The sequence below is a fragment of the Onychomys torridus genome, unplaced genomic scaffold (genome assembly GCF_903995425.1).
Source record: "Onychomys torridus unplaced genomic scaffold, mOncTor1.1, whole genome shotgun sequence".
In the NCBI taxonomy this organism is placed as follows: Eukaryota; Metazoa; Chordata; class Mammalia; order Rodentia; family Cricetidae; genus Onychomys; species Onychomys torridus.
In genome coordinates this window covers 3,270,043-3,291,053 of record NW_023414046.1, presented here as the reverse complement: position 1 = coordinate 3,291,053, position 21,011 = coordinate 3,270,043, and the positions used below count along the sequence as shown (strand labels likewise).

At 38.9% G+C, this 21,011-nt stretch overlaps 1 protein-coding gene across 1 annotated transcript in view; it reads right to left on the bottom strand.

Annotated features, from left to right (window-relative positions):
- Positions 1-1,623: 1,623 nt before the first annotated feature.
- Positions 1,624-21,011, bottom strand: part of LOC118576633 (zinc finger protein 883-like) — a 36,671-nt gene continuing 17,283 nt past the window's right edge. Inside the window, exons 3-5 of the mRNA XM_036176826.1 lie at positions 7,561-7,652; positions 5,222-5,348; positions 1,624-4,282 (exon numbers count right to left, since the gene is read on the bottom strand). Of these exons, the coding sequence (XP_036032719.1) occupies positions 2,331-4,282; positions 5,222-5,348; positions 7,561-7,652 (2,171 nt within the window). The 3' untranslated portion in view covers positions 1,624-2,330. The remainder of the gene's footprint in view (positions 4,283-5,221; positions 5,349-7,560; positions 7,653-21,011) is intronic.

The following is a 21,011-nucleotide window of genomic DNA, read 5'->3' as shown; positions in this document are numbered from 1 at the left end:
TTAAATTCACTTCTTGGAGTTTACAGAGCAGGGTGACAATGTACAGCAGGACATAAGGACATCACAATGGTCTGTAGTATTTGCTCATGGTTAGCATTTTTCTGAGGGTGGTAGGAGTTTGGTTGAAACATGGGGAATTAGTGAGTTCAGAGCCATGCACGGAAACATCCTAGTTTACATGATATTTGTCACTGACAGTTTTGCAGCTGAATTTTCATTCGTTGTTTTGCAAACCTGTCCATCACCATCCCTCCTTGAATGCAAGTAAGAGAACAGCCTTCTGAGGTTCCCAAAGCCTCTACATTCTGTTTGTGTAGAGCCCTTTTTACTTACCTAAGCACTACCATGGCAGTATAGTTGACTCAAGTGCCTCCACTCTAACACAGTGGTTCCAAGTTCCTAATGCTGCAACCACTTCTATATAGTTCCATTTGCTTATATATGGGTATATCTGCATGTGGACCAACCCGCCTGGAAATTGATAGGGGAACAATGTCTCAGTTCCTAAGACATCAGAAATATATGTTTTCCTATGGTCACAGCCACCCCTGAGAAAGTGTAGTAGACACCAAAAGGAGTTGCAACCCTCATGTCGAGAACAGAGGCTCTAATATCAATTTCCTCTTTACATGTTTGAAGGAACAATTAATACATTCAGTGTGGTGATAATGTGTTCCCCAATATATTATGCACCCTAACAAACTTATATGGGATCAGAGGACAGAACAGCCACTAGATATAGAGGCCAGAAAATCGTGGCACACACACCTTTAATCCTAGCATTCCAGAGGCAGAGCTCCATCCGGATCTGTGATTTCAAGGCCACACTGGAAACTGAGCCAGGCATGGTGCCACATGCCTTTAATCCCAGGAAGTAATGACAGAAAGCAGAAAGGTATATAAGGCGTGAGGACCAGGAACTAGAGCCTGGTTAAGCTTTTAGGCTTTTAGCTGAAGTTCAGCTGAGATCCGTTTGGATTAGGACACTGAAGTTTCTAGTTCGAGGAAACAGGATCAGCTGAGGAATTGGCGAGGTAAGGTTAGCTGTGGCTTGTTCTGTTTCTCTGATCTTTCAGAGTTCACCCCAATACCGGGTTCTGGGTTTGCTTTTATTAATAAGACCCTTTAGGATTTGTGTTACAATTCAGTACATGTTTTATGAAAACACTATTCTTGAAGAGATGCAACATATATATGCACCCGTTCACCCCAACTGTGTAGCCGTAAGGTTTCTCTGGTTCTGCCCAGCCCAGTGGTCCCAGAGCCGCTTATAAAATAATCACTCAGAGTCTTAATATTATTTACAAACTGTTTGGTCTGTGGCTCAGGCTTCTGCTAGCTAGTTGTTAGATCTTAAATTTGCCCATTTCTAATAATCTGTAAATTGCCACATGGCCATGGCTTACCGGTATTTTCACATCCTGCTTCTATTGCTAGTGGCTCGCAGCATCTCCTTCCTCTCCTTTCTCCTCTCCTAACATCACTCTTGGATTTTTCCACCGGGCTCCATCCTGCCCTGCCATAGGCCAGTGCAGCTTTACTTATCAACCAGAGCAACACATGTTCACAGCACACAGAAATACATCCCACAGTACAACTGGGAACTGAAAACAGAACCAAGTGTAACTTGTTGCACCAATCAGCTTTATTTGCCTTACAGGAAGATGGGGACTGAATATTTTACTAGAGCAAAAGGGACAAAAAGACAGTTGCCATCATTAAAATACAACCAGCATGGAATACATCTCATGAATATTGGATACCCAGAGCACCCACAGGCATATCTACAGGATAAAAGCATCCAATCTTGGTGACTCAATTTGTCAAATCCTCTTCTAAGAGGCATGATTTGTCTGAGTTTCTTTATTTGAGTTAAGCATACTGAGTCTTGTCAGTTTGGGGGATTTCATGAACCTCTATTGAGTGATGGATTTCCTGCCTTATTCAGCTTCCCTTCAGAATGGATCATTTCAGTCTCTAGGACACTGTTACCAAACAGCATACTCTTCATGCTTCTGCATATTGTCTGCAGTATGAAATATTTGAGGCTGAACAAGTAAAAAGTTTTAATGAAAATTTCCATACATTGTCACACTATCAGAATTTCCCTCAATATAACCTCTTGCTTTCCAAGAGCAAACATTATCAAAGGTTTTCACAAGTTTCTCATGTTCATGATGATTCTCCAGTGTGAAGCTTCAAGTGTGGCTAAGGATAAAGCTTGGAAAAAGCACATGCCGTATTATTTCCTATGGAAATTTTTCTCCCCAGTTATGAATTTTCAAGTGTTTTCTTAGACTTGAAAGCAGGTAAAGACTTTTCTGCATACATTACATTCTCAAGGCTTCTCTTATATGGATGTTTTGATGTGCTCTAAGGCTGGCTCTCTGATTAAAGGATTTCCCACATTGACTACATTCATAAGGCTTTTCTCCTGAATGAATTCTCTGATGAGTTCTAAGATTGCATTTCTCAGAAAAGAATCTGTCACATTCACTACATTTGTAAAGTTTCTCTCCTGTATGTATTTTCTGGTGTTTTTTCAGAACAGAGCTGCTGGTAAAGGATTTGTTACATTCACTACATTTGTAAGGTTTCTCACCTGTATGTATTCTCTGATGAGTCCTAAGATGGAATTTCCTCGTAAAGAATTTGTCACACTCACTACACTTGTAAGGTTTCTCTCCTGTATGTATTCTCTGATGAGTTATAAGATAGAATTTACTTATAAAGGATTTGTCACATTCACTACACTTGTAAGGTTTCTCTCCTGTATGTATTCTCTGATGAGTTCTAAGACTGCTTTTCTGGGTAAAGGATTTGTCACATTCACTACACTGGTATGGTTTCTCTCCTGTGTGTATTTTCTGATGTCTTCTAAGATCTGAGGCCTGTGTAAAGAATTTGTCACATTCACTACATTTGTAAGGCTTCTCTCCTGTATGTATTCTCTGATGAGTTCTAAGATAGAATTTCCTCGTAAAGGATTTGTCACATTCACTACACTTGTAAGGTTTCTCTCCTGTATGAACTTTCTGATGTCTTCTAAGGTCTGAAAGATGAGTAAAAGATTTGTCACATTCACTACATTTGTAAGGTTTCTCTCCTGTATGTATTCTCTGATGACTTCTAAGATGAGACACACAGATAAAGAGATTCTCACATTCACTACATTTGTAAAGTTTCTCTCCTGTATGTATTCTCTGATGAATTCTAAAATGGCTTTTCTGGATAAAGGACTTGTCACATTCATCACATTTGTAAGGTTTCTCTCCTGTGTGGATTCTCTGATGAGTTCTCAGACTGCCTTTCGCAGTAAAGCACTTCTCACATTCATCACATTTATAAGGTTTATCACCTGTGTGAGTTCTCTGATGTCTTTTAAGACCAGAAAAGGTATAAAGGGATTTCCCACATTCATTACATATGTAAAGTTTCTCTTCTGGATAGGTTCTAAACTGGTATTCAAGGTGTGACCATGTATAGAATGGCCCAGTTCCTTGTTGACATTCGGAAAGTCTCTCTCCTCCATGAGTTTCCTGATGTTTTGTAAGATCTGAGCAGCAGATATAGGATTTGCCACAATCACTATATTTGTAAGTATTCCCTCCAGTGTGGAAGCTGTAATGTCTTTCCAAGTCTGATGTATGAAAAAAGCACTTACCACATTCTGTACATTTGAAGGGTTTTTCTCTGGAATGGATCTTGTAATGTACTTTGAGTTGGGACAAATGCAAAAAGGATTTATTACATTTTGTACATTTATAGGATTTCTCTCTAGTGTGAGCTCTCTGATGTTTACTGAGGTTTGAGTAAAACTTGAAGCATTTTCCACATTTCCTGCACTGGTGTGGCTTCTTTCTACTATTGGTTTGTTTCAACATGAATTTATGTTTAGAGTCAAAAGAGTTATCATACTCTGTATTTTTGTGTTCTTTCTTCGTTGTATGGATTATTGGGTATTGACTAATGATGGAGCAGGAATCTAAAGAGTTTACACATTCTTTGTATTTGTAAGGTTCTTCTTCAATGTTCCCACTTACATGTCTGTTTATATTTAATGATTCACCAGAGGCATGTGTGTAGTTAACAAATCTGTTCTTCTTGCTGTTTTCTGCAATGTCATTTCTGTCATACGTTGTACTTTCAGAAGATTCATGAATAACTATGCCAAGCTCATTACATAGAAAAGGCTTCTCTTGGATATTCACATGATCATAGATAATATGTTTTGTGCCTTGATCCAAGACCTTCTCATATTTATCACAAAGGCAATGGTTCTCTGGAAAATGAATACAATTAGGGATGACAGGGGTTAATGCATGAATTAAAGATTCAGTAAGTGATGTTTTCTAAGACACATAAAGAAATTCTCAGGGATTAAGGTCGCAGCAAAGGAATTTCTGGTTCACAATCATTAATGGAAGCTCATAAGAACCTCCAATCTGATATATATAAAACCACAGGGACCAATAATAAGTTTCTCATTCTTATCTACACTGAACCTTATAGAAGGTAGGACAAACGGTGATCAAGTAATAAAGAACTTGGACAAGGGAGCTTTCTAAAGGATCATATGAACAATAATCCTCTATTTTCTTGTTTATTATTTTAAGACAGAGTCACACTGTGAGGCACTGCTGTGCTAGGAGCTCAATATAAAATCCTTGGTGATATGGAACTCAACATACCCTCTTGCTTCAGTATTCAAAGTGCTAGGGTTGAAATCATGCTGTGGCAGTTGGTCCCCTTTGAATTTTCCATGGTGTTTTAAGGCATGAGGAGGTGGAAAGGAATTTTCCACAGAGAGACCATGTTTCAAAAATTAAATAAATAAAAAAACAACATTCTCACAACCAACAGCTCTTTCTCTACTTATAACCAACTGAATTTTTTTAAATCAGAAATGAGTACTTTAATAGTGAAATCAAAATATCCCAATTATGATGTGTACTGTAATATAGTTCCTTGCCCTGAATATACATTTTTTTTTTAAATTTTGAAGTCTTCATCAAAAACTATGTAAGAGGGCTAAAGAGTTTACACAATACATATAGCATTGGTTACTCTTCCAGAGAACACAGAAAAATGTAAAAAAGGTTTGTTGATACTCAGAATTTCCCTTGGTGTTGGGAGTCTCTATACAGTTCAAAGAATTTAAATATACACAAAGTGGGTAAATACAAAGGATGAATCAGGAATTGTAGAAGAACATACTTACCTACAAAGACTAGATTGTTGTAATTCTCCAGCATCACATCCATGTACAATGCCCTCTGAACACAATCTAGACATTCCCATTCCTCCTGTGAGAGATCCACAGCCACATCCCTGAATGTTAATTGACTCTGAAATGGAAAATCACCTAATTATCATGTACTTCTGCACAAAATGCTTTCTTGATAAAAGATATCTAAAGAATCGGAGATGGTCTTGTAATGCACATGAAGCATTAATCAAGGACAAAAGTATTAGAGAAGGTCTGTAGAGATGTGTCAGAAGTTAAGCATTGTTGCTCTTAGGTACCCCAGTTCTGTAAGAGCCAATGCACTCATCTGGACTTTACATACATACACACGGGCATACATATCATGCATACATACATTCAGGCAAATATACTGACAAACATAATATTTAATTTTAATGAAAGATACTTTGTAAAATAGTCATAGTCTTTACTGTATTTTTAATCCCTGTGAAAACAGGACGACATAACAGTTTCAAAATCAGTAAACTTTTAGGCTATATAAGATATGCATTTAAGCACTAGAGGGTGGAATATACCTTTACATGTTCATATTGAACAGAACCCTAAGTGTCACACCTCTGATGGTCAAGTTATGATGAACAAAACTATTTTTTCATATTCTACAACTGTCTTACTTAAATACTGACCACTAGATTAATCCTATTTGCAACTGGCTCTCACCTTACTCTATTCTAAAACGCTCTCAATTCAGATCCTGAGGTATAGGTATGGTGCTACACCTTTTCGAGAACAAATAGGTAGAATACAGAGTGCAGGAATCATGGGTGAATTAAAATAAGAGCTTTTTTTTCTTTTTTAAAAGAGTAAGCACTGTAACATCAATGCCCACATCCAACATCCCAAACAACACACAGAATCAAATACTTTGTGAAGTCATTTTATAAGAATAAATAAATAAATAAATAAATAAGTCCTCTAATTTCAACTTAATTTCTTCAGTATTAGAGCTCATTCATTTAGCAGTATTTTAGGTTGCATAGATAATTACCACCTGTAATTCTTTCTTCACTGTTGAAAACTAGAAGATGCAAGGTTATATACTGTCTTTGTCACAAATGTGCAGCAAAAATGGAAACCAGTGGTCTGGAGAAATGACTCAGAGGTTAAAGGCACTTGCTGTTTCTGAAGGTATTTCTGAAGATATAATTTAATTCTCTACACACATGGCAGCTATTGGCAGTGCCTGACTTCAGTGCCAAGGGTTTGGTGCCAACCACAGGCGTCCAGTAGCATAAACCTCACACAGTATACACAAAAATATACATATGTACATTCCTGTACATACCTAGGATATTATTTTAAAGAAAGAAATAGAACCATCACCACTACTCTTAAGAATTTCTCCCTACCCCCCCCCCCCAAAAAATAGCTTCAGGGAGAGGGAAAGCAATTTTCTTCCCCCAAAAAATAGACAGCAAAGTAATTAAGAGGGACATCCACTGATGCTTGAAAATTGATTCCTGAAGCAGAGCAACAAGTCAATGCTGTCTAGAAAATTCTTAGGAATATATTTCACATGATAGAATTAAAAGGTGGAGACAGTAGTGCATATGACCCTTATGAAAAATCTGTCTATTGAGAACTTACCAGTGAGAACTGTACAGAACCTTTCCTGAAACAGATAGATTTCAGGTGTCAATATAACCATCATCATTTTTTGATATAAAATGCCAAAAAGAGAGACCAGGATCCTCACAGACAAATCAATTTTATGTAAAGAGAAAGATACATTATTCTTTCCATAATACAGTCTCTAGGGTGCTGTATTTACTATTTGGATTCAAGACAGAGAGTCTCTTCTAATAGTAGTTTTGCATAAATTGCTGAATGATGTCGGTGAAAGATGAAGGTCAACGTATTTACATGTAAACACTCATAAACATGTTTCTGGAAACCTGACCATCCAAGAAATGCAATCTATGAGGCACATGAAACCTTCCTTCCTCATGAATATAAAAGGACACAAGTCCATTCTATGTAGAAACTGGCCATCAATATATTCTATGAGTACCAATTAGAATAGATTCTCTTTCAGAATGGCAGGTATTAATTCCATGAAATTTATGTCCTTACAGTTTAAAACAGAGTGAAAATATAATGGAACCAGGCTGTTTTATGTAGCGGAATGATCTAAAGACTTACTCTTGACTATCAGAGAAAAAAAAAAAAAAACAAAGAAAAATTATAGAAAATAAAGACTTTAGACAACATTACCAGAGGCAGAGAATTAATGTCTTGAATGGCTTCAATAATAAAAACAATTTTCAAAGAAATGTGGACATGACACTGACCTGGGGAGCATTTATCACAGAAGCATTCATTCTTCTTGTTGCTCTTCTCTCAGTTTCTCTCTCAGAAACAATGACTGGAATTCTTATTGAAACTTCACATCAAGATGTCAAAAATACAAAGCTAAAATTAATACAACTCTGTTATGGATAATGCCAAACCACATAAAAGGATTTAAAACCAAAATGATACCAGAAAATTTTTCAACATTCCTATACATAGGGGAGAATCAAAGAATGGGGAAAGAAAATGACTATGAACCTTATCATTGCATCCAGAAAAAATGAGCTCTTAATATTCATGGAGAATAAAGGACACATAAAGAAGGTTATAAAATACCATTGGTCACCCAATCAAGCAACACTGCAAACAATCATTAGAGGCAAAGTGTAGACAGAAAATCTGAGAAATTATCCATGAGAACACAGGAAATAATGCATTTTATATAAGGAATTAATGAATAGAGGACAGTTGGGGAGTAACAGACCATGTCCAACAAGCAAAGCTATCGAACTACCATTTCTAACTAGAATGAAACAAATTACTACCAGTAATATTACCAACCGGAATAAAAAAAATTACATAACAAATATAAGCCCCATAATATGAAAATCCCAGTAGAATAGAAATGCCATAAGACAAACCAATAGATTTTATGATAAATTCCTAAAGGTAACAGGAAGAAATGGATTAGAGCTGAACAAAGTAAAGGGCAAATATGATACACCAATGTCAAGAGTACAACAGGAAAAATGAATAGCATTAGCTGGAAAACCGTAAGGAGAAGAAGGTGCATACTATATCCAGTCTTATTGTATCCAGAGCCGTAAGAGACAACTGGAGAAATCTGAATAAAAAAATTAAGGATAAACACGTAGGAAAGTCACCAAATCCCTTTTTAATGATGATGTGATCACAAACAAAACTTGCCACATTCACCACGGGAAAATCTTAGATTTGATAAGTGCTTTATGGATAATTAAAAGGAACAAAACTAAGAAACATTACTACCATTCCTATTTATTAATAATGACAATTTGCAAAGAAATCAAAGACATTCAAGCTGCTTCCCAAAGAATTAAGAGTAATGGTAAATAATGATGAATTTGCTTCTATGAAGAAATTAAGAATTCAGAAAAAAATGAAAAATAGTATGCAAAGAAATGGATTTCCATGCACATTGACTGATGAACAAAATGAGGTATATGGTTTGTCTTGGTGAGGTTTTCTATGTCTGTCATGGAACACTATGACCCAATTCCAAGTTGGACAGCTAATAGCTTATTTGGTTCATACTTCCATGTCACTGTTCATCATTGAAGGTGGTTAAGAAAGGAGCTGAAACAGGGCAGGAACCAGGAGGCAGGAGGTGATTCAAAAGCCATGAAGAGGTGTTGCTTACTGGCTTGTTCCCCATGACTTATTCGGCTTGCTTTCTCATAGACGGCAGGACCACAAGCCTAGGAATGGAATCACCCACAATAGACTGTGCACTCCTCACCAATCACTCATTAAGAAAATACCCTATAGCCAATTTTTATGGAGGCATTTTCTTAATTGTGGTTCTCTCTTCTCCAATAACTCTAACCTGTGTCAAGTTGACATGAAACTATCCTGCACATGGTTACATTACTAACAGCAATCAGCAGAACTGTTGCAACCCTGTAAGGGAAATACTGGTATTTTCCACAAATGTACATATGGAAATAGTTACATTGACATAGGAACATCACAAATATTGAAATGACCTCCAAGAAGGAGTATTTCTTGGGGTATCACAGGATCTGATCATATATCATAAAAGAGGCACAAGATACAGACAGTATGGTCCTACAAACTATGTAGAAAATTGAACAGAACAGAGATTCTAGAAAGAAACATAAGCACAGAGGCTAAGTAAGCTGAATAGTTCAATGACAAACTCTCTCTGCTCTGTCTTGAAAGTCTCAGAACTTATTTATTCCCTGCTAGAGCTTTCTCTTGCTTCTCAGCTCCTACTTAGAACATATACAAACTCCTTTGGGTGGAGATGGTTTTGCAACCCTGCATCTCTTCTCAATGGACTCAGATATTATTAAAACCTTGCTCTGGGTTTGGGGATTTAGCTCAGTGGTAGAGTGCTTGCCTAGCAAGCGCAAGGCCCTGGGTTCGATCCTCAGCTCCACAAAAGAAAGAGAGAGAGAGAGAGAGAGAGAGAGAGAGAGAGAGAGAGAGAGAGAGAGGAAGGGAGGGAGGGAGGAAGGAAGGAAGGAAGGAAGGAAGGAAAAAAAACCTTGCTCTGTACTATAGTGTGGCCTCAGTACAGTTCAAAGGCTAAAATTGACATGCTGGACTTTCAATGTTGACAATTTCTGCCAAAGTACAAATGGCATGAAAATCTTTTGTATTTAATCTTCTCTCCTCCTCTATTCCTTCCTATTTACACATGCTGTTTCTTATGGATATTTAACGTCCAAGAGACTCAACAACCCATCCTAATGGTGTCAGGAAATTGCTCTCTATCAGTCTGTCAAAGGTTAATTCAGCCCCCTACATCTCTCTTTCACTGGTGCTTACCCTCTATGCTGGTTTCCCCTATGACCTAAAGAAAGATTACTGTAAACAGTGGCCAAAAACTTGAAGAGGTACTCAGTCATGCAAATACCATGGGACAAATCTGGACTGTCCTAATTGCTCATCAGCTTCTGATTATCACTCTGCCTAGCCACTTTGGAGACTGCTGGTTGTGTGTACCTCTCTGGTTCAACTCCTGACCACCATTTGTAGCCTCACCCATTTGGACTACGAAATCTTTTTACCTGTGATAGGAGAATTCCCATTGAGTTACATCTGGCCTGGCTCCAAAGTGCTACCACCTAGCCTTTACCTATCTTTTGTTTCTCAGTTACTTTTTGTTTCTTTTGTTGCCCTCTATGTGAATCTTGTCTGAGAGTTTCCCTAGGGTACAAAGCCTATGCAAAATTTGTTTGGGAAAAATCCAGCATAGTGTGATATTCCTTAATTGAGTATTTGCACTTAGCATTGTCCCTTTGGAGGATGCTTAAGGATATGGAAATCAACTTGCTAGAAACATAAATTCTGGCAGGTGGTGGTAGCCCACAACTTTAATCCCAGCACTTAGAGGTGGATCTCAGTGAATCTGAGGCCAGCTTGGTTTACAAAGTGAGTTGCAGGACAGCCAGGACTGTTACAGAGAGAAACCGTGTCTCGAAAAGCCAAATAAAAAGAAAAGATGTAAATTTGGAGAACAACAAAAATGCCCTCGGCTAAGGGAAGGTGTCTCAGTCCACAAAGAGGCTGAATCCTCCTGCAGCTGGAAGGCTAAAGAAATCCTTAAGATGCCCTATGTGTTCTTCCCATGACTCCTGTGAATCTGAATCGAAACCCATACAACAACCTTGCCTCTCATTAACTTCTCTGAGCCAATTACCACTACCACCTCTTATATCTCCCATATCTCTCTCTTCAGTACTACGACTATTTAAACTCCTCAAGGATACACTTTATGGGCACACTGATGCCTCAGACAATAACAATGCTTTGACTTTGAGCACTGTGAGCCAGCCCTTATGTCTGAATGTTTAAAATGCCTCCATCTACTGCAGCAATCAGGTTTACTGCTGCCTACCTGCTGGATGATCTGGAACTTGCACCCTGGTGTTCCTTTTTCCAAAATTAAGAGAGGTACCTGGTGAAGAATCCTTTCCAAAACTCCAACGGGTGGCTCAGACCATCCTTACCCTCCAAGGCAAAACTGACTCACTGGCCAACATAGCATTACAAAATTGGCTAGGATTAAATTTACCAACAGCTGAGATAGGTCATCTTTGTCTCTTCCTTAAGGAGGAATATAGCTTCTGTGACAACCGGTCAGATATAGCAAAAGATAGGATCTGAAACCTCCAGACTGGTCTCTAAAAACGCAAGAAACAGCTTGAGCCACTGGCCAGTGAATCATTGACAGCCCAATATGGAACTGGATATTAAACTTCTTAACCTCCTTTTCCTCCTGTTCTTAATCCTACTAGTCACACCCTGCCTTATAAACTTATTATCTAGACTTCTTCAACAGGGCCAAAAGATCTCTCAATAGACTTTTAATACATTGCTATTACAGGACTTCCTTGTTATGAAGCCAGAGGTTTGTACCCTGATGGTGAGGGCACATCAATGCACCCATTAAGCAGGAATTAGTCTAATGATAATGTCCTCAACCTTTCCCAATCCCTGATATCAATAGTAAAAACAAGGTGGAAAGTAAGGTCATTGAGGCATGCTACTGGCCAGGCTCAACCACTGAGAAATTCCAACCACCAGGATCCACACATACAACACTCTAATTGCCAGACACAGTGCCTACAGATACAAGCATCCAAGCTCTGCCCTAAAGAGTAAAAAGCCCAAGCTCTAGACTTGAAAACCTACCAATCCCCAACCCAGAAAGCTTTGTACCCAAGATATGCTTTGTAAACCATCTTGCGCTCAGTGCTGTAATGCTTCTTGCCAGAGCAGAGGCAGACACACACCTAGGTTCATCCCTCTCAATAAACCTCTTGTGTTAAGTTTGTTGTGCAGTGTGACTTGTGGTGTTCCTTGCTGCCGACCTGCAAGGATACCTTTCCCTTGCAAGCTTTAAAACTTACATTGGGGAAACCTTCCCCATGGGAGCAGAACTATAGCACTTGCAGTGGGAAAATCTCCTTTAGATCTGTAACACTTTCAATGCTGAAACCTTCCCCTGTAGAGATGAAATACTTGCACTGGAGAAACCTCCCCCCTCAGAACTGTAACACTTCCAATGGGAAAACTTTTCCCCTAAGAGCACTAACAGTTACACTTTCTTCTCTGAGAATTACACTTTCCACTGTGAGATGGGAGACTCATTCACACAAAGCTCACACACTTGCAGAGTACTTTTCCATGGAATCCTGAGAAGGAATGCAGAATGGAAGAACACTATTCTCAAACACAAAAACAGACTGTTGCACTTCCTGCACATCCAATTGCTGTACAAAGCCAGCTGAGTGGATTCAAGCATTCCCCTCCCTCCTGAAAGTAGTCCACAGTCACAGCACTGACTGCCAACACATCATGAAATTAAAAAACAAAGGTGAGTGTTTCAGCCATCTGTGTTCCTGTACTACTTTAATCCCAGCACTCAGAAGACAGGCAGGGAGATCCCTTGTGGGACTAGGTTGTTGTACATGGTAAAATCTGAGCCAGACACAGCAACAGAGTGATATAGTTAGTCAACAAAACAAAGCTAAAACAAAGCAACACCACACCATTTTGGTCATGTGTTATGGGAAGAGTGCTTTTCTCAGAAAAAGGAGCCAATAGACCATTGGAGCCAATGTTGCTCATACAGTTGTTGAATGGCAAAGATTATTTAAGAGATGCTTTCCGAGTCTGTCCTACCCATAGTGCATTTCATAACTGTAAAAACAGTGTGACCTAATTAATATCCCCCCCAGAGTTTGCATGAATACTGCACTTTTCCAGACTCTAGGATGGAATATTAAGCATTACACACATGAAAACACATTTCTGAATGCTGTATTTACATCCTATCCTGAGTAAATCCCAGATGAAAAATTAACTGGAGAAAAGTTTGCTTAGTAAATGTTAATGTTTACAGCCACAGCTGTAAAGCTTGCTAAAATATACTTTCTGATTCAATAAAATCTGCAGCGGCACTTTATTTGTCTTAAATCGAAAAAGCTCTCTAGGAATACCTAGATGCCATGGGGAAAGGCCACTCTCTTGAATAGGCAAATGGTAAAACAGGAGAGTTAGAAAGATTGGTTGAATTTAAATCCCAGGCGTTTGTAACTGCTACAATAGCAAAGATAACTAGATTAGCAGACAACACAGAATGCAAATTCTCTACCAGATCATGCTTCTATAAATATCCTGCCAATCACAAGCTGAATGAAAACGATAAGTTCTCATGGTCTAAAATTTACAAACAGAATTAAGATACCCACAGCAAACTCCATGATCTTACTAACAGCAGCAGAGACCTGATCACACCCTTGATCCTGTTACTGTCTGTTTCCCAGCGCTGCAGCCCCTCTGACCTGGGAGGCTCCAAGGTTGCCTGGATGCCTGCTGTGGTTCCCACCACTAGAAGCTGAATGGTGACTTTTCCCAGGCTGCCCCATGGATCCCTGCTGCTGTGATATGAAGAGTTTATTCATGTCACCATGGCACTCAGGGTTGTGATGAAATTATAACATAGGTGTGAACTGGTTTCCACAACTGTCACATGATTTCACTGTACACCTGATTCCATGGCAGCTGTGTCTACATGCAAAAAACTCGTACAATATTAACCCAGCTCAAATCCCAGCAGGAGTGAAAGGGATATCACAGGACTACCTGAGATATTATAGGCAACTCTTAGCCTTGGAAGAGGCTGAGTCAGTTTTCTTCAGAGATGTGGCTCATGTGCATACAGCAAGACTGCCATGGACTCTGTACTTTTTTTTAAAAAATGTGAATATGGAGATGTGAGGAATTATCATAGGAATGGGTAATTAGAGCTGAGAGATAGGGAGTGAATTTGATCCAACACATAATATACACATGAATGAAATTCCCATAACAATAGAAACCAATACATATCACTGACTTGACATTAAATTGAGGTTAGCCATTTGGAATCATGTGTCCAGGCTCCATACTTGCTCTCACACTAGCAGTGATGCCTCCATGTTCTTTCCTGTCCTGCTATCTTGAATCCTTATGGTGACACCTCTAGATCATTTATTGTTCTTTTTCTTAAGTGCAGGTAGGTCTGTGCACTTAGTGCATTAAGTGCCTGCATCAGCCATAAGAACGCAAATAAATACTTTGGAAGCTGAGTTAAGGCACCATGCATATACATGGAATTGAACCTGGAAACTGCAAGAACAACAAGTGCCCTTCCTGTGGAGCCACCTCTGCAGCACTCTGTTTTATTTTTCCTTAATTAGCTATTGTGGAAACTTAAATCAATGAACAGTAAGACAGAATTCATGGAGAACTGAAGATACTTCCTCAGAGAGCCAGCTAATGAAAAACAATGACACAGAAGTGGGTGACAAAGATACACTGAGAAGTTTTGGTATCAATTAATGCTGGTTGTAAAAGATATTTGCCCATAATAATATGGCTGAGTGCTTGCAAGAATAAGAACAAGTCAATCTGAAATAGTATATAGTAAGATATTAGAAAGGTTGTACAGAAAAACAAAACAAACAAAAACCAAGTGATGATGTATGTGGACTATATAGCTTATGAAGAGGGCTATCAAATCTGTGCTTTCTTATAGACATTTATACCTTTAAATTGCAGAACTCCATTTCTTATCTAAAAGGTCCCCTTTCTTTATTCCTGTCCTATATTAACACCTTTAAAATTTTCTATGTCCGGGGCTGGAGAGATAGCTCAGAGGTTAAGAGCACTGACTGTTCTTCCAGAGGTCATGAGTTCAATTCCCAGCACCCACCAATTATGAGAGAAGTATCAAACCTAGAGGTAATTCCAAATATATAAAAATTGTGGGCAAGCAAACTGTGGAGTGTTAAAGACAGACAACAGGGGATATCAAAGGGTAGACAATGTAGATGGAGTTTAATACTCAGCAGAGATATTAAACAAACCTTATCCAAATCTTGCTGGCATTATTTTAGGAAACAGAAAAATTAACTTGAAAAGAAACAGAACCTGAGGGAACTAAAAGATGCTGCAACAAGAGGCTTCAATGGTTCTAACTAAACACCATATTTAAATTATAGTAATTAAACCACTTAATATTGGTATAAAAACACAACTACTGATGTGAATGGAAAAGGGACAGCATCACTTGCATGCAAAGTCAAATACATATCGTCTTCAAACACCTGCAATAGGGCAATCTTGAGATTATTCTCAATGGAATTCTCTAGAATCATGGGGAGTGAAATAGAATGTGGCAAAACCAATTTCATGTCTCTCTTTGAGGATTTCACTTTACTCTCGAGATGTGAGACTCATTCACACATGGCTCACACACATGCAGAGTAGTTTTCCCAGGAACCCTGAGGAGGAGCAAGGGAGACTGCAAGAAAACCATTCTCACCCTGAGAATCCAGACTCCTGTACTTCTCCAACAGGAGATCTGTGCAAAAATCCCTGTGAGCAGGGAACAAGCATTCTCACTCCTCCTACTTCAAGAAGTCCTCACTCACAACACTGAATGTCAACAAACCCTGAAATAACAAGAAAACAACAACAACAAAAACAAAAACCCACAACACTTTGGCCACGTGTCCATGGGCAGAGTGCTTTCCTTCAACTAAAGAGATTTTTTTTTCTAATACAGGTGAGTGACCATAATTATTCAAAATATACTTACTAATTTTGTTTTCATCTAAAGTGTGTTTGCTAACCATAAAATACTGTGGCCTGTTATACCCTCACAGCATGCATGTTGAGTTTGCCTGGACCTAAGGTGTGTACACATAAGAGCACAGCATATAAAGACACATTGCTGAATGCTTGTATTCACATCCTAGGTGACAAATATCATAGATGGAAAAAATTAATGGGGAGTAAAAGTTTGCTGAATGTTTACAAACATATCCGTGGCACTCCATAAAATGTATTTTTTGTTTAAGTCTATCTCCATTGGTTCCTCGTGGGATTATTATCTACAAAGCTCTCTGAGGATGTCTAGTCTCAGGCAAAGACCACTCTCTTGAATAAGCAAGTGGTAAAACAGAGGAGTCAGAAAGCATAGACGAATTTAAATTCCAGGGGCTTTGGAACTGCCACAATAGCAAAGAGAACCCTGTTTGCAAACAGACACTACAGATGCTCTACTAGATTATTTTGGGAATTATTTTATGACAGAACAGTCTGGGAACAGTATGAGAAGTGAAAAAAATCATGGTAAGACCCACTACATAGGATTTCAAACTGGTTGAAGACAGAAAGATATCTACAACCAAATTATCAAAGCTGTGTCTTGAGCAGCCTCAGCGAGCACACCCTGGTCCCTTCCCTCCTGTGTCCCAGCCCCGCAGCTCCTCGAAAGCCACTGTGCGGCTGACTGGTGACTTTCCCAGGCTGCCCCGACAGCAACTGCAGCTTTGGGGAGTTTTCAGGTCCCCAAATACCAGGCCGGTACCTCCCCAACCACTTCGGGATCACACAGCTTACCCAGTCCAACATGGAAGGGCGGAATTTTCTGTTAGTTAAGCTTGGTTCCAGGAGTGGCTCCTCCTGGTGGCTTCCGGGTACTTGATTCTTCTAAACCCGCCTACCACAGGCTCTTTTTGTTAATTACTTCCCAAGTCCACCCAATTGTTTTCTTTCCCCCATGAACGCCAGTGATCTAAGACATCTGGCCAGTGCCATATCCAGACAAAAGTATTTCATCTGAGACACTTCTCAGACATCCAAGGACAGACTACAGATAGATGAGCACTAGCATGCCAAGTTCATCTCACCTACATATAAAAGAAGCTAACCTCACTAACCTTAAATCCTTAACTCCTTACTTTCACCCCAGTTTATTAACACAAGACCCTAATTTAAGAGATTTACTGCTTATAATTACCAGGACAGTGTTTGGCCATCTGCTAGTTAGTGAGATAAGGTAAATAATTTCACTGACTTAGTGAGACAACTGCCAAAGCCAGGCAGATGACAGGTGCCAAGCTTCATTTCTTCTGCAAATTAAGCTTAAATCCTCCTCTTTTATTCCATAACCCAGGTGTTATCCTTAGTCTGAAAGATTCCACACTTTAGCAACTGACTCGGAGCAAAAGTGCTTTTAAGAACCAAACGCTACATGTTGTTATGCAGGTTGCCTAGTAACCAAGAATACTTTCTCCACCCTGCCAGAAAGTGACACTGCCTGGATAGTTGAGCCAGAAGACAGTTTCACTTTACTCATGACTTATACTGACATACAGACTAACCTATTACCCAGTCACTTCTAAGAATATAGTTGAGCACCTAAATTCCTTTTTGGATCCCCTAATCAATTTTAGCCCTTATTTGACCATACCAAAGAACTTCTATTAGTCACTCCCCCTTTGTGTAAATGAAAGCTGCCAATTACTGCTCTATGTGTGGATCTTATCACCTCTCTCTATGACCCTGAAAAATCCAAGCTTTGTATTACATTGCCAAAGAATTACTGCTTGTATGTGTATATAAACAGCACTTGTAGAATTGACTTAGAAGAATAAAGTGAATGGACTAAAAGAGCTCAGTGTATGTAGATTCATCTAATACCCCTCAGATTAGATCCCAGCCACTAGTAGTGTCTCTTCTAGACTCTGAAAATGTTATCTGGGAATGGACCCCAATAGCTCTTGTTACCTCCCCACATGCTTGTTGCCAGCCAAGCCCAGAACTGCTTCTAGGAGGATGCTGCACCCAATTTCCTGACCCCTACTCTGGGTTCCAAAACCTTCAGATGCAAGTTATCCTGTCTAACTTCTCATCTTGGGATACCAGCCTCCAGGGATTGAAAACACATAGCAAAAGACAACAGACACCCTAAATTCTTATGATCAGTTCCCTTTCACAACACAAATTAAAATAAAGAAAAAATGCCCCTGGCCCAATGTACAAACCATACCTGTATCCCCCTAAGGAGAACAAGTTAAATGATATCCAATATACAGAACTCAAAAATCTGAGTCATGTTCAAGTTGGTCAAAACATTTAAAGCATGTGAGTCATCTCAAATATATGAAAATGATTCATGAGCAATAAAACAATATGCCCTAAGGAAATAAGGACACTATAGGATATGAAATATGAATACAATGAGTAGTTTGAAACGCCAAACACGCAAACTGAAATGAAACAAAATATAAAAAATGCAACAAGCATAATAATATCTCAGATTACGTAGGAGACACAATATCAGACATGAAGACAAAATACAGGAGCTGGTCAAAGAAAACAAGGAATTCAAGTAAAATGCTCCATGAAAGTAGCACTAGTTAAAGTGAAGTTTCATGTGCACAGTCTACTCCTATACAAAATGTTCTCAATGTCAAACACAGTACCTCACTCTGGAGAGCTTTACTAGAAAGCTGGATAATCATTTCCATCACTAGGCAAACGAGGTGACACTAAAAAGCCACCTCTATCTTTTCATCACAGACCTCCACTATTTCCAGTCAAATATCCAGAATTACACTGTTAGCAATGTTGACATGAGGGAAAACATTTCAGTCACTCAGGATTTTGAAAGGAAATAGGTGTATCAGGAAATCAGTGGTCAGTCTGCCAATTAACACCCCCTTGCTGAATTCATCCTGAGCTATTCTGTTTTTCACCACTAGATGGTGAAATTCTGGTTTCACTAACAGAATCCAGTTTGTCTTTTGGGAGGCATGCTAAAGGGGCTTTTATATAAAGCACAACGAATTCAATTTTGGTGAATGCAGAAACTTGAGGCTGTGCAAGATGCAGAAAATAATCAATTTACATGGCCACAGTCCTAAACAAGTTAGTTACATCATCCCATCTATGGCTCTGGGGATATTGAGGAAGAGGAGGTGGGAGAGAAATAAGGGGAAGGGGGAATGGCCATGTCATACCATTTTCCAGACTCCACACAGTGGTTGCAATCAGTAACCCAGAGCAACTGTACTCACCTGCACTGGGCTCAGTCAAGGCCAGCCCGGGACACAATCAGTCTAGGAAGGGGAGAGGCTCACAGGACCCACATCTCAACTGTGACTATGGATAAATTTAGGAGAAAGGGAATCACTGTCTTTAGTTGTGTCTCTTCTGCTGAGCTAACCAGACTCCAACACACAGCTCCAAAACTGACAGTCTCACAGATGGCCCTGGTTAATCTAAGTGGATCAAAAAACAAAATGAAGAGTAATGAACATGAGAGAGAGGTACGGAATGAGGGAGAGAGAAAGGGATGAGGAAAAGGAGGGAGGAAAGAAAGAAAGCCAGAGAGAGTTGTTGGCAGTATAGACCAGGATTGTGGGAAATAAGGGATGTGACTGTGCACTAAGAGCTATATCATGTGAAATGACAAAATATTAATAAAAATTTTGGAATTACCATGTCAGTTTGTACTTTCATAGAGAGTCTGGGAGACTTGCTTCATTTTCACATCAGGAATACTTTAAGTGCCTTCAGTATCCATTATTCTATGAAGTTCTAAGAGAATTCCGTAATGAATCAATCTGCTTTAAATTTTTTTTTTTTAAATTTTCAAAACAGGGCTTCTTTGTGTAGCCTTGGCTAGAACTCACTCTGTAGAGCAGGCTGGCCTCAGATACTACCCAGCCTCCAGGCCTTTTTTAAATGGGAGAGTCATTTATTGCTGCTTCACAGGTGTTACTGATTAATCATAAATTTATTTCATGTTCGGGTAATATTGGTATTTGGAATGAATTGGGATTTATCCATTTCCTTTAGAGTTTCCAAGTTAGATGCCTAGAGGTCGTTAAAGTCAATACGCACAAGATATGCTCATATACTCTTACCTATTGATTAGGCCATGCACTTAGCCTGGGTACTTCTCAAGTCGTATTGATAAAAAGTATTGTATACATAGCTATCCTGGAGATATAGACTAAAGCTCCTTAAAGACTCCATCCCAGTCAGAATGGCCATGACCAGGATAAGTAACAAATTCTGACATGAATATAAGGAAAGTAACAATATTTTACAATGCTTTTGGGAGTATAAACTAGAGTGGCTACTTTGGAAAACAGGCTAGATTTTTCTCAAGAAACTAAAAAGAGAAGTACCAAACATGTACAATGTTTAGCCATTTATCCAAGATGGCCTCCTGATTGGCCTCTACAGTTCCATATGTGCACCCATGCCCATCTATATAGGCTGAAGAAAAGAGACTCCAGAATTCCCCACATCTATTTATAAATTCTAGCTAAGAAATAGATTTTTCCATTATTACGAGAAGCATGTTTCTCTGGTGTGTTCTACTGAACAAGTTGTGCTGGCATTTTGTGAAAAATAAAAAGGCAGTCTGGCTCTGCAGGAGGGTGAGCACATAAATACAAACCCAGACCTAGAATTCTGCCATTAAAGCACAGAATTCTGAGCCTATGAACACCTTTAGATGACAGGTCTACTTTTTCACACTGTGGTACAGTTTATTGTTTTCCTGCATAGGCAAAAAAATCATTGATGCCAGCAGCTAATAGATTTTGCATAAGTGCTTAGATTAAACACATTAGTGATTAATACCTTGTCAAGAATGATGCATCAATGTTGAATCAAGGAAAGAAATGAAAGCATTTCTCTAGGAACCATTTAACTAAGAATGAATCGAAAATTGAATTCTCTACTTGATGCTCTCTGTGCCTTCCATTCTCTGTCTGTTGCATGAATTTGAATCTGTGCCTGGCTGAAGGGTATTTTGGGACTGTCTGTTGTCTTGTGTCTCTCTATCACTAACAAGTCTCTGTGCTCT